This window comes from Trematomus bernacchii, unplaced genomic scaffold, assembly GCF_902827165.1.
Source record: "Trematomus bernacchii unplaced genomic scaffold, fTreBer1.1, whole genome shotgun sequence".
Lineage (NCBI taxonomy): Eukaryota > Metazoa > Chordata > Actinopteri > Perciformes > Nototheniidae > Trematomus > Trematomus bernacchii.
The window spans coordinates 5,562,333-5,577,026 of NW_022987513.1; the positions used below are offsets into that span (position 1 = coordinate 5,562,333).

Consider the following 14,694-nt stretch of genomic DNA (forward strand, 5'->3'; position numbering starts at 1 on the left):
GTCTAGATTTTGCAACTTTGCCTTTAGTTGAATCAAAACTTGCCCTCCAGCTATTAACCTGCTCTCCCCAAACTGCTATACAAGGTCCCATTCATCCTTTCATTCACTTTCAATGAGGCTTTGACTGGCAGCCCTTATGAGTGACTCATGTTGTCGTTTTTCTGGATCCTATCAGCCGTTCTACAATTCTCCCCTTTTCCCCTCCCTCCTCTACTTGGTAGTAAACTCTATTTGATGGAGGCTGAGAGGTCATAATGTTGAATGATCCATCACCATCATGTGGTAACATGACAGGCTGCCTGTGGGTCCTTGAAGCAATATATCAATACAGGACAGGGTTAATGCAGTGCTTTTCATTTATTTGAATCCAAACAGTTGGACATCTGAATTTCCCCAAGGAGATTGTGGATTGGTTTTGTTGGTTGGTTTCTTTGTCTGCCAGCACCCTGGATCACAGAGAAATAACTGGCAAAACGTGGTGCAGTGGTTTAGATTTGGCCAACCAAGAAACATGTACATGTTAAAGCCAATCCAAATGCTTCACTCTCAAACATGAGTTTGTTTTAATTTTCTCGTTTAGATTCCAAAATGTGTCTTTCCATTGTCCCTAAAATCTATATAGTTTTAATTTACAACAAAATGCTCATACTCATTATGAATATAAAGTGACTTCCTTTCCTTTGATGTTATCATTGAAGGGGGTGGGGAAAGCAGACTCTTTTTTGTTGCGTCGTGTTATTCACAGGGTGTTGGGAGAATGCATTAGTGTACGGTTGACACTGGGGACACGTCCTCGCTCCTTTATCCTGAAGCGCCACCTAATTAAGATGCGGTGGGACGAGGCGGGAGGCTGGCTGGGAACATTAATTAGACTAGAACCAGACACATCATAAGTGTCTCAGCAAAAGAACAAATGGTGATTAAGCCGCTACTCACCTGTAGTCTGGGTTTTTCCCGCTGTGCATTAAACACTGTGTTCTTTTGGCTGATGACCTGTTTGCAGGCAGGTTTGCTTTTATTTTCTTTGAGTAACAGCCTGCTTAGTGTGGAGAACAAAGGATCTGTAAACTGTCTTAGCCATGGAGGAGAATCCGATCCATTATCACACGCCGTCATTCCACCTTCAACTGCATTCAAGCCCTGATCAAAAATGATGCTCTTCCGTTTTAGTATGTTGATTAGTGCAGAATAAATTAAAGTATCATCCCTCCTGCATGCCTGAAATGCCAGCCAGTCCCCTAATGGCCTTTTTTATAGGCCACATAAATCTCTGTCTGTCCCCACCTGAGGGCATAGCCTTCTAGTGGCCCCAATCCATCCCTGTGTGCGGGCTCTGGGATTGGTTAATGAGCTCTAGGAGAGGAGCGCCAGGTCAGTGCAGCGCTCTGAGGTTGGACCCACAGTGACCTCCTCCTCGTGGAGTCCAGCTTCTTCGCTCCTGGCCGAATGGAGGGTGGCTTTATACTTGACAGCAAGGCATTCATCTTCTAATAATTAGGCGGTGCGAGTGAGGAGGTGTGGGATTCTGGTATCCTATCACACGCTGGTCTGGGTAAAGACAGAAAGGTTTTTAGGGCTAACTGTTCTGCATGAAGATGAGGATCCAGGCTTAAGACGTAAATGTAAGCAATTTGTAACATTTATCTCAATGTTATCTACTAGACAATCAACATGGAAATAATAACTAACTATTTTGTAAATCCATAATTTGTGTAGGAGTCGTTTTTTCCGGTAAAGATTGTAGAAAATGCTGTTTTCAGTTTCTGAAAAAAACAAGATGTCCTGTTTTCTCTATTGATTATCATATTAAAGGAAATATCTTTACGTTTTAGACTGACATTTTATAAACTAAGCCATCAATGGACTAATCATGAAATATTTGGCAGATTAATCGATTGAGAAAAGAATCGTTTGTTTGAACCCTTTTCTGGTATTGAAAGACAACCTGTTTGAGGCTCGTTTTGCTGGTTTTATTCTTAGATGTTGGTTTTTAGCAGTTTTACAAAAAGTTTTGTTATTTGCTAAAAATGACCAACCGTGGAAGAAGTCGCATTGCTCATGAGAGCCTTCAAACTTCGTAACCCAAACTCTCTCCTCTCCTGCTGAAAAAAGCTGGTTGATGTTACATGAGCGCTGAAGTGAGGCCCCTCTGATTATTTTACTGGCATGCTTCAAGACACATTTCACTTCCTTGTTACTTTCTCCACTCATAATGTAAATCTGATCCTATGGCATACAAATGGTGCATTCTGTTAGCGGTGAAGGTCACACATAACTTATATGAGTCGGCAAGGACTATTCAATGTCCCAGAAGGCAGAGGAGTGACAAGAATGTGACTTAGATCTGGTTCTCTTGATAGCATATATGTCTTTTTTGTGCTGTTGCTCCAGTTTAAATCAGAAATGTGGTGGTTTGTCTGTATGATAGCAATGAAGCAGTGTTTGCATCTGTGACTTCACCATGTAGGTTTTATGGTAAAAATGAAGGGAAGCAGCAGGAAGAGTGTTCCTGAATCTTGTTTTATGTATTTTTTTATTTGCATAAAACATAACTATCCATATTTAGGCTGATATCCCTCTTTTCTTAGTAAATTCAAACTGAACATCCAACAAAAAAGCAACGACTATGGAATTAAACTCATTCATCTAATGAAACCTTATTGAAGTGTTTAATTCACAATCAGAGCATTAAAGGGGTATTTCACCCTTCTTTTGTGTTCTAAGTGTAGGATAACTCGTGAGTGTGTGTGTGTGCAGGCTGCAGGCAGGGTGGTGTTACATAAGTGTAGTATGCATCTGTGTATTGCTATTTAGAAGCCCTATAAGAGAATCACGTACTGCCTGCAGAGAAGCAAGACTAATCTGCAAATCACAACCCTCTGCTGGCTGAAAACCCCGCCGATTGGCTCAAACAAGGAAGAGAGGGACAAAGGCAACATGGCAACCGACCCATCAAGGCCGTAGTGACACCAGCTGCTGCTGGGTAAAGAGGCTAACACTGATGCACATATAAACATTATGCCTATGTGGCTCATTTGTCTAAAAATAGTCATGCAGCTTGTACTCTGAAGCAAGAAATACTGCAGCGTGATGTGTAACTGGGGGGGAAAGAGCTCAATCAGTGCACAAACACTTCTGTAAGCCTGCTGCAAAACCACGGAGCCGTGCAGTGTGAGATATGTTCTAATTAAAGGAGTAATAAAGAGCTTTCTGCAGCTGAATTAATATTTAATCAGCCAGAGAGCGGCAATGGAAAACTGCGATGAAACACAAAGGACAAATTAAACAGAAATTCTTCAATTTAGCATATCAAAAGATCAAGTTGTGTTTGATTATTGTTGCCAGCGTGCACTAGCTCTCGAGCACAGCGAGAATGGGCTGATTAGGTGTGCTGGGATTTTCTCATTAAAGGCTTTAAACACCACTTCAGTAACTGACTGTTTGGCACCATTGCCTTTATAGCTTCAGAACACACCAACTTATATTTGTGTTTTGTGTTAGATCTGCATAACTAGCAGAAGTTTGTAAAGAAATTCATATTAATACGTGTGAAGGACAAACAAGAATGCAAACCAGGCACTAAAGACAACCTGATTTAAATCTGAGTAACATACAATAACAAAGGCGGGGGTAGCTCAGTCTGTAGGGACTTGGCTTGGGAACCTTGGGAGAATAGCCGGTTCAAGTCCCGATCGGCCCAAAAGTAGGGAGTGAGTACTTGGAGAGGTCCCAGTTCACATCCCTGAGCACTGCCGTGGTGCCCTTAAGCAAGGCACCCGACCCCCCCCACTGTTCCCCGGGCAGGTGTACAATAGCTGCCCACTGCTCCTAGTACTAGGATGGGTTAAATGCAGAGGTCAAATGTGTGTGTACATGTACGTGTGTGTACAAATAAAGAGAGTATCATTAGTATCCTCCGTTTCCGTAAAAAAAACGAACTCGCAAAAGATCACATCGAAATTAAGACATTTACATGCATGATTTATAGTAGGAAGTTTACTGTATAGTCCGACAAATCATCCCCAGTTGTAACAAGCAGAATTCCCAAGGTTAATGAAAACATTTTTTGTGAATATGTTTTAGGTGTGCGTTTCCTGTCAGTAGAGAATGTATTCTGATAACAATCGGAGTGCCCCAGGTTCGGACATGTTAATGTCAGACCTTATGCATGCATGGTGTTCAGATTCAGATGGCCACTTGGACATATTGTACGTAGACTTCTTTGACACATGAGGCTCTGAATATGTATGTTATTTTGTTGCTGTAAAGCTGCATGTGCTGAACATACGTCTCCAAAGCCTCCTGTGTGTTTGTTGAAATGTAAACAGCTCCAGAGGGGGTTAGGGTTAGGTCCCTCTGCGTCAGTCTGTTGCTGCTGTCAGTCTCAGGCAGGCTGCAGGACTATGGCTCACATGTCACGTGTCACATGCCGCTGAAAGGGCAGGATTATTTGTCCGGAGAGGGGGGGAAGGGTCTGCCAGCCAGTTCTCGTAGTGTAGTGGTTATCACGTTCGCCTCACACGCGAAAGGTCCCCGGTTCGAGACCGGGCGGGAACATCATTTTTGTATCTATATAACCATGTGTTAAGTTTCTCATACATTTCCAATCAAATGTTGTCATTGACAGTGAGTAAACAATGTTATTCTTTTTGTATGCAATGATTCAATGGTTAATAAAAGAGCCAAACTGATCACTAGTTACCATATCTGTGACAAGCATATTACCTTTATCAGAATAAGCAAGGCATTAACCCTTCCAAAGATATTCTTTAACGCATCTCTTTTCATGGCATATTCAGGGTGACCAAAGTCAAGCCTTCGATTTCTTTAGTTATCCAATTTTTCCAACGCTTTCAAACAATAGACGCTCTATAGATCATTATGAAGAGAGCTGAACTGACTTCCTGTTCTCCTGCTCGTCTTTCAGAAAGACAGAGCATGTGGAAGCTGAGCGCCATAACTTATCTGCTTTGTTCTGCCCTCTAGATCAGTCAGGGGGCATGCTGATGTACTTCCTGGCTCTCTGTGCTGCTTCAATTGATGTTCAAACTCTGCTTGTGATATATTCTGTCCTGCTTGACTGATGGAAATGACAACCAGACACAGAAAAAGATAATAATATGAATTCTCTCCGGGGTGTAAAGGAGGTCCATATCAGCCGACAGCCACAGGCCTGCTGATGCTTTCGGAGTGAGCTGCTTAGAGTGCCCATATAACAGAGTGACAGAGTGAATTGCTCTGTCTTTCAAACACATTTTTTTTTTTGCACCACTTCACTCATTTAGTCCAACGTATACTGAATTACTTGGATTTTGCATCTTCATCAGTCAAAGGAAACACATTTATTTCATTTTATGTGAGGAAAAAGCTTTTAAGTTTGCACACTAACTGAAATGCGTACAAATCCGTGTGTACAACGGTTTGTTAAACTTGAAGTATTTCTGTGATTTGCTCCGGGCTGCAGTATGTTCTAGACTCACAGTCATATATCTCTGATAGTTTCACAGCACTACAAAGAGGGCTTTGAGATAGTCTAGCTATAGGACTTCTCCAAAAAAAAAATCACAAGACATGTTTTGACCTTTATCGAAGTTGCTCATATGTTCAAAATCCCCTTCAAGCTTTTTGGAGTGAGATGAAAGGGACCTAAAGCTATACTAGGTTGCTTTTTGCGGGTTCTTGAAAGTTTGAACCCTTTCTAGCGTGCATTACCTTTACTGCTTTACATGCTCTGATACCTGCTGTTCTTTTCCTGCCAGTTCTCTGGCTCAGCTGTCACTCAGGATAAAACCTTAAAACCTCCTGCCACTTTGATTAAACCAGCCAACTGGACACAATCCCGATAAGTCCCAATTCATTACCGAAAAAGCAGTCTCTTGTCATGCAATATTTTGTTCCTTATTCTGACTGTAATATTTAGTATAAACTAATTCAGTTTGAGTTTTGTAGAGGACTCTTCAGCCAAACTGTCATTCTGTTAAACCAGCTAATTTACTAGGAAAGCAAAAGGGGGGAAACAAATTCCTCTCCAAGTATTTTTTAATAAAAAAAGGTCCAGTTGAGGATAGAGTTTCGAGAGGGGTCAATGAGTGTAACCATTGCCTGTAAAGGGCCTTCTTTGTTTTTACAACCCCAATGCAGTGCATTCATTTTTAATCAGGGTTTTTTATTTCAAAAATTAGTAGAGGGTAATAGGAGGAAATAGGTGGGAGGAAATTTTTTTTGTTTGGAGGGGTGAGCAGTGAGTCCTGGCTCTTTGCCCGCCTCTCTTCTTGGCAGTGGCTGTGTAAAGACAGAAGTGATTACCTGTCCCTCGTCTCAAACCCAAACCCTGCTGGGAAAACAGGCTTTAACAATAATAGGAATGCGTGAAACCGATGCCAAATGGCCTTTTTACGAGGTCATGAAATACTCTCACTAAGAACTTGTAATGGTTGCAGCCTAATGCTAACAATAAGAGAAGTGTGCTGCCCTCGTGCTCACCCAGGAATCTTTAGTTCCTCTGAGTTGAGCACATTATGATGCATGGTTTGTAATGACATAACTGTGTAGAGCAAACAGCCTATAAAAAAGGCATTAGCTGCTGTGGCCTCCCGCAGCGAGCACACACTCCAGGAGACTTAAATCAACAACAAGCCGCCGTCTATCATGTCTCAGAAGGCATTATGGGACGTGAGATCCAGACTTTGGAATGTGCGGGTGAAGTGGGCCAATGTAGAGTCCTTGTTGGACCCCTGAGGGACTGCAGAGGGTATATGTGGGGAACTTAAGTGGCGTGGTTCTTTCCCAAAGCAGACTGAGTGACTGCTGTTGTCACCGGCCACACCGACAGCTTCACTTTGATCAGGTTTCAAACATGGAGCAGCGTAAAGGTGAACTCTGTACTCAGTGCGTTTTAATAACAGTTTCAAATATCTCCTGCTCACCTTTAGACTTTGTGCCTTTCTTGTTCCAATATTTAAACGGTCACTTTTCCTTTAGCAAGAGTTGCTCAATACATGCTTTATATATTTGTCAGTGGGGCGGGCCATGTCACGTCTGGGCTGCGCGTCTCAGCGGGGGGTAGCTGTCAGCCAGTTCCCGTAGTGTAGTGGTTATCACGTTCGCCTAACACGTGAAAGGTCCCCGGTTCGAGACCGGGCGGAAACAGTTTTTGTTTTGTGTTCACCAGAAACAGGTTGATATTGTCCCTTTTTAAAAATGCTCAAATTACAAGTATTGGAACAATTATTCACCAAAATGAATGAAGGAAAAAGTTTGCTTTGTGGTGAATGTACATGTACTATATTGCTGCTCTCTTAATTCTATCATGTAGAAATGTGACTTTTCCAATCGTGACAATTATTATATGATGATTTTGTTTCTCCTCTATGGGGATAATATTTCTGTATGTATGAAACCTTATTTATTCACATACTATTCCCTAATGTCTTCCTGACTCTGTTGTGTCTTTCAGCTGGATCCTCAGACAGTGCAGTCCAAGAACTGGCACATGGACGTCATAGAGATGAACGGGGTGAGACACAACACTATCTTACATTATGAAATACTTGTAAATATTGTATTGAGATATGTTGTGTTTGGCAAATGCAATGTGAGTTTTTCTGACTGCACAGTGTTTTCCAATGGTCTGTTTTCAACACTGCTTAAGCACCTGCAGGAAGAGAACGTGGGATTTAGAAATATTTGTTGGTGTCCTCAAAAGTACAGATTTTAGGAAAGAAAAATTGAGTTGGTTATATAAACAAAACTCCAGGGAGAAATGATGTTTGGCTGTAATGTTTACAATAAGATCAAGTTGTTTAGCTGGAAGATGTTGGATATTCAATTTCAATATCATAACCTCTCTGATTCAATGCATACAAAGAAGAAAAAGTTCATTTTTGGCTTCATAGAGAAATGCGCTTTACTTCAGCTGTGTTGTTGTTCATCTTCAGATCAAAGTGGAGTTCTCCATGAAGTTTACAAGTCGGGACCTCAGCTTAAAGAGAACGCCGTCCAAAAAACAGAGCGGGGTGTTTGGAGTCAAAATCAACGTGGTGACAAAGTAAGTATGATTTTGTTAATTTGACCCAAATAGGCTGTTACTGTAGATAACAAAATATAACTTTGTTGTCTGCTCTTCACGTGGACAGGCGCGAGCGCTCCAAGGTGCCTTACATCGTCCGGCAGTGCATTGAAGAGGTGGAAAAGAGGGGGATTGACGAAGTGGGAATCTACAGGATCTCAGGGGTGGCCACTGACATCCAGGCCCTCAAATTAGTGTTTGACACCAGTAAGACTCCTCTCCCTGTCTCTCTGTTGAACACTCTTATCCTGAGCCATATTACAATGATTCACTGATGAGATTTTGGAGCAAATTAAGTGGTCCATATTGGTGTTAAACACAAGGAAAAGCTATTTGTTCTCCAGTCAAGATGATGTCTAAGCTGACAGCTTGTTAACCTGCATTTATTTATTTATCCTGTCATATTCTAACATAACATTCAATAGCGACAACTAATATTGTCCATCATTTTCTCCATTAACTGAGTATTGGTATGGTCTATAAAATTACAGAAAAGTGTTAAAAAATGTCAATCAGTGTTTCCCCAAGTTAAATAGGTCCTGTTTAGTCCACAACTCAAAGAGATTGAGTTGCTGAGAATTGAGAAACAAGAAAATATTCATATTTAAAAAGCTGGATATGAATTTCGGCCACTTTTCCGTAAAACAAAATGGCTCCAACCCTTTGATAGATTGTTTAAATAGTAGTGATTTATTATGAAGTTGCCAAATGATCGATTGATAAATTATAGAGCTTTATTGACTTGTCTGTTGAAATGTTGTGTATGAAAATTGTGGTTGTACATAAAACTGTTTTAGATGCAGCCCACAGTTGTTTCATTGCAATTGGGAATTGTGGGAACTGACTCTCAGTGATGGTCACACGGCTGCAGTAACATCTTTCATTTTTGTGTGTTATACGTCTCTGTCTGCATCTTGGATAATTGACAGATCTTGCTAAAGGAGCAGCTGTGTTATTGTCCGGCTGTCATACCGTAGTCCTCTTTCTAATGGCTCCTGGTTTGTTTCCGCCCTGCAGATACCAAAGATATCCTGGTGATGCTGAGCGACATGGACATCAACGCCATCGCAGGAACACTGAAGCTGTACTTCAGGGAGCTGCCGGAGCCTCTGCTCACCGACCGCCTCTACCCCGCCTTCATGGAGGGCATCTGTGAGACCTTTAACCCTGAATCACTATCAGGTTTTATTAGGTGTATAATGGTGCAAACATAAACACAGTTAGAGGAATAACGTTTTAATTTAAGAGAGGTATTATTGAGATAAGATTAAATAAGATATACATTATTGATACCAAATTGCGAAAAAAATTGTCACAGCAGCATGGTAAAATCGCACCTAATTTGCTAAATAAAAAGATTAGAAAATAAACAAACAAACATCTGAAATTGAAGATAAAACCGAACTAAAATGTCAAAGTAGGATATTAATAACATTAAGTGTGCAAGGAATGGCAAAATAAATTAAATATAAATGAAAAATGTGCATTGTGAAGAAAAGTTCAGTTATAAGTTATAAGTCCAGCTAGCAGAAGAGAAACTTTTGTGTGAAAATATCCAATAAAATGTGCAAGAAGCTGACAAGACGAAATGTTTTATGAGACGAGAGGTTTTGGACCTGATGGACCTCAGCCTCCTGTTAGAGGGGAGCGTCTTAAAAAGTTTGTGTCCAGGGTGGGAGGGGTGGAGTGTGTGTTTGTGTCTTCAGTGGGGAGTTACATTTGCCCAGCTACAATAGATAAGAGCTGAATTTAAAGAGCCGTCTTGCTGTAACTGGATGTGACATCTTTCTCCCCCCCCGCAGCGCTCTCTGACCCGGCAGCCAAGGAGAACTGCATGATGCACCTGCTGCGCTCCCTGCCGGACCCCAACCTCATGACCTTCCTCCCCCTGCTGGACCACCTCAAACGGTACACACACACACACACACACAGAAAATCTCTCAGTCAGAGTGGAACTAACTGCTTTGGTCCGAGTTACATATTCCTTTAAGTCCTACAGAGCATATTCAAATATTCAAATCATTTTCCTATGCTTTAACATATATACATTTCTTGTCAAAACATCCCCTGAATGAGGTTATACACATTCCTTTAGCGAGGGTTGCTCAATACATGCTTTCAATATTTGTCAGTGGGGGTGCTGAGTCACGTCTGGGCCGCGCGTCTCTGCGCGGGGGTAGCTGTCAGCCAGTTCCCGTAGTGTAGTGGGTATCACGTTCGCCTAACACGCGAAAGGTCCCCGGTTTGAGACCGGGCGGGAACAGTTTTTGTTTTGTATTCACCTCAAACAGGTGGTGTGTTTCTCTCAAAAAGCACTGAAAAATCTGAAACGTTAACTAAATGTATTATATCAATTAATTTCACGTACATTTTGTTCAGTGGAACCCTTTGGCTATGTTCCCTCTGTTTGTCCTCCCTGACTGACGGGCCTGCTGCTGTTTGTTCTGCAGCGTGGCGGAGAAGGAGCCCGTCAACAAGATGTCCCTCCACAACCTGGCCACGGTGTTTGGCCCCACTCTGCTCAGGCCCTCAGAGTCCGAGATCGCAAAGGCTCAGCACATCACCTCTGCCTCTGACATCTGGTCACATGACGTGATGGCGCAGGTAACTACACAACGGCACCTGAAAATGTTTATCTTTGCCAAAACTTTAGCAATGTTTTCCATATCATTATAGAAGTGTAACCGTGCAGAGTAGATGAGAGATGTGAGAGCGTGGTGTGTACATGCAGATTCCCTCGTTTCCTGCACATGTTTTTCCGTGGATTCCCTCCCACGTCTCTCATTGACCCCTGTCACTACGGTGCTCCCTCCCAGCTGTATTTAGGCTGCTGGCCATGTATTCATGTCTACTGAGAGATGAGTTTCCTGTGCACAAATGTATTTTCTTGGCAGAATAAACAACTTCCAGAGTAAATCATCATAAATGGGGCAGCATGCGCATGCAGGAGGCCCCGCCCATCCATTACTGTGACGTTCAGTGTTAGTACGGGGGTCTTCTTTAGAATTCTGACTGTTTATCACATAAGTAAACAAAATGTCAAACACCAAGGAAAGATGCTTCCAAAATACAATCTAAAATGGGGACATGATGAATTTGCCGTAGAGTTAATAAAATCTAATCTATGTGTTAAAATGCTAGTAAAAAAAGTATGTTTATTCTCAACATTTCGACTCAACATTATAATAATAATGATTATTTGTTCCACTCATACCAGGCACTTACTATTGAGTAGATGAGCCTCAGTGAAGGGGGGAATATTAAGGGACATTGCAAGGGGGAACATTGGACTGAAAATGTGAGTTAAACATTAACAGCAGACGGGTAGCAACTTCCGAAGGTAAATTAGAGTTTTCAGAGGGAAACACTTTTCACAAAAGCGCTGAATTAGACAGAAGTCCAACATCAAAGCAGACAAACAAACTTAAATATGAACCAAACGGTATATGGTCCTTACCAGTCTAACACAAAATCCATAATAAACTTCACCAAAAGAGGGAAAAGCCTTTTAAATCATTATGTATTGCGTTCTATATTACGATTCTAAAAAGCCTGGAAATATATGCATGTGTGCTTCAGTTCATGTGGTTCATTGTTTTAGGAGAAAAGTAATAAGGAATCGGATCAAAGTGACCTTAGAGATAAAACTATGCTTCAATGATTAGGGTTCTCTTCCATAAACCGTAAATTGAAGGAATGTAATAAATTACAGTTAGATTGATATCTTGAGGACTTTAATAGCCCTGCACTATGCTGCGTTCCAGACCATTTTGAACTTCAAAATGTCCAAACTCAGTGTTCAAAGTACAATGTCAACCAAAGTCGTAGTAAACTAAGGAGAGATCCATCGAGCACGACTTCATGGAGAAGCAGTTGTCTGACCTCACAAAGCAACAAAGTGCACATTGTAAATGGTAAACCTTTGACTAAAAAGTTGTCTATATTTTATTAAAATATTAAATACTATCATATAATAAAACCTCTTCTGCATGTAAATTCAAGTCAAAATGTGTCACTAATGTTATAAGGTAGCTGGTTATAGTTAACAATCTCTGAAAGTGATCTTCTCTTCACAAAGGTTATTTGGGAAAACTTAAAAAAATGGCAACAAAAGAAATGTGGTGGCTGTACCGCTTCTGTGCCAAATAAACTGTATTCGTCTGTCACAATAAGCAATGATTTCTGTTTATGATTTTGCGTCGAGCACCTGGAACTCTTGGAAGTAGTAAGTTGGTTATTTCAACTGGGAAAATCCCAATTCCGAGTTGTCTTGAACGCAGCATAGGATGAAGTAGAAGACCGACGAGTAGGATAATATGGACTGTTTATGAATGAATAAAAATAAGTGGTTTTCTGTTTCCTCAGGTCCAGGTGCTGCTCTACTACCTGCAGCATCCGCCCATCTCCTTCGCGGAACTGAAGCGCAACACGCTCTACTATTCCACTGACGTTTAAACCACCCCCCACCATCACCATCACCACCACCACCTCCCTCAGGGCGCCATACGGAGAGGAGAGAGAGAGAGACTCCATACAAACCCTGGTCCTCGCCGACCGGTGGTCCTGCCTCAGCTCTCCTCCCAGCAGGCTGCTCATCTTGACTGTACAGCCCCCCCCCTTCCCCTCACACACACACATCCCTCCCTGAACCCACCACCTTCTCCCCCAGTCCTGAAAAGAGATGAAGCCTGTCAATATGGAGGCGGTGACGGAGACTTCCCGGTCATCTATTCGTCACGTTTGTAAACTAAGGAGAGTAAAGCCCCCAGCGCCTCCCGCCCCCAGGACCGCAAGGCATTCTGGAAGCTCATCAGGATCACGTGGTGTCATCTAGTGAGCACTTTCCAGACGACTCCAGCTTCTTATTCCTTGATCAGAGGCATGCCAGAAAAAATGGCATTTTCATGTGTGATAATTATGTTTTCTTTCCTTTTTTCTGTCTTTCTGGCCTAATGCATGTGGTGGAGGAGACCGGGGGTGTGAGTGACGACGTGGATGCACTTGAGTGAGTGAGTGTGTGTTTAAAGGGACTATGAGAACTTGTGAGGTTTAGAAGTGGCTGGGAAGCCGTCCTAATACATGGCTGGTGACGCGTCTCTCCGTTCTGACAGGACGAGAGAGAGCTGCCCTCCCCGGTGAGTCTCGGCCAAATTATCCCTATTTATTTTAAATATATATAATATGTGTGCCTGTACAGTTCTGTGCAACTAGAGAAATGCTCAAAGGAGTCTGTTTTTTGAAGTTTATTCAGGTAGTGATGTTATTTTTAGCTTCTCATTCACCATGTCCATGGTTGGTAAGCTGTACTGAAAAGATGGACATAAAGTCTGCCAGTTAATTTCAGATCACTTTGTAGAGGAAGGGCACTCTGGGACATGAGGGTTGTTGGGGGGGAAAACACAACAAATGGAACATTCTTTTTATTTCTCTCGTTGTTTCATTGCAAGCCTGTTCCAAGTGTCTTACTGCACCGGTATAATCTATAGAGTTGATTTGTGTAGTTGCCCTCATTGCATGTTCAGCTTGTCAATCAAACCAGGCGGGGTAACAGAAAGGTAGGTTGTCTCTGCGCGGCCCGCTGAGACTGGCTGATCCCATCTCTGCTCTGTACAAAGCCCACCTTTCTGCTATCAAGCCTGCGACATATCTTAAAATACTGTAAGCACTGCTAGATGAGTACTATTTGATATTTTTAATATAAGATTAAAATTAAAATAAAAAATGTTGTATTTTACTTCCTTTGAGAAGAATTTCAATATACTGTAATGTTGAGGATTAAATGTCAATGTGAACTTTTCCCCCCATTTTTTTTTAGTAAAATAAAAGTTACCAAAACACTCTCTTTGTGTCCGTCTGTGTCAATACTGTCTGTGGAAACAATGGAATAATGTCATCATCACACTGTTTGATATTGCTTATTCAATTGAGTAAAAATAATAAAACATCGCAAATACACTATCACCTAAATTATAATCTATAGAATGTTGAGCCTTTTGAAGCACCTTTTACACGATATGTTACTATTTATTTTCCCATATTAACTATTATTAATCATTCATCATCACATTCTGCCAAACGTCAGCAGTTGGAGTTCTTCCCCTATTGAAATATTAATCCACGTTTGGAAATGTAAAGTGATTGCACCACCTGGTGGTCAATTTACAAACTGTTTAAAGTAACCCCCAGTGGAAGTGAGGCTTTACATCTGTGCAGTTAACCCTCTGATTTGTTAAAAATATTAAGGGCAAACCTGCTGACCTGCAAATCGGTGGTGGTATATTTCCCACAAAATCTGCTTGTTTTCCTTGCAGCATGTTAGATTAGGTTGTTAAAGAGAGCATTTACCAACCAATCTTCTTCATTTCTTGTCTGACTTAAAGGGTATAGAGACCCAACAGTCCTTCAGCTTCTTTCATTGGTTATAGAGGGATGAGGATACGTTTTTGGGTTTAGGGTTGAATTGGTATTTTATGCAAGTGTTTCCGGCCCCTGTGAGCTCCCATGAGGAGCAGTGCAGAGCTCTGAAGCCCAGTCAATCTCAGACCAAGGTTGCTGACCTAAACCTGCCATGGGGGGGAATCCTCTGAGTCCATCGATGGATCCAAGCTCGCGGTGAACCCTGTGGT

The 14,694-nt window shown here is 41.7% G+C and overlaps 1 protein-coding gene and 3 non-coding genes across 9 annotated transcripts in view; all 4 read left to right on the forward strand.

Moving 5' to 3' along the window:
- Window positions 1-13,908, forward strand: part of abr (ABR activator of RhoGEF and GTPase) — a 126,551-nt gene extending 112,643 nt beyond the window's left edge. For all 6 annotated transcript variants that reach the window (XM_034152866.1, XM_034152876.1, XM_034152895.1 and 3 more), the window contains 7 exons: window positions 7,457-7,516; window positions 7,938-8,047; window positions 8,136-8,275; window positions 9,086-9,220; window positions 9,871-9,976; window positions 10,519-10,672; window positions 12,434-13,908. In XM_034152866.1, the coding sequence (XP_034008757.1) occupies window positions 7,457-7,516; window positions 7,938-8,047; window positions 8,136-8,275; window positions 9,086-9,220; window positions 9,871-9,976; window positions 10,519-10,672; window positions 12,434-12,523 (795 nt within the window). In that variant the 3' untranslated portion in view covers window positions 12,524-13,908. The remainder of the gene's footprint in view (window positions 1-7,456; window positions 7,517-7,937; window positions 8,048-8,135; window positions 8,276-9,085; window positions 9,221-9,870; window positions 9,977-10,518; window positions 10,673-12,433) is intronic.
- On the forward strand, window positions 4,485-4,557 carry trnav-cac. Its single transcript has one exon. It is a non-coding gene; the product is annotated as a tRNA-Val (tRNA).
- On the forward strand, window positions 7,077-7,149 carry trnav-aac. Its single transcript has one exon. It is a non-coding gene; the product is annotated as a tRNA-Val (tRNA).
- trnav-aac lies at window positions 10,259-10,331 on the forward strand. The gene has a single exon. It is a non-coding gene; the product is annotated as a tRNA-Val (tRNA).
- Window positions 13,909-14,694: the final 786 nt, after the last annotated feature.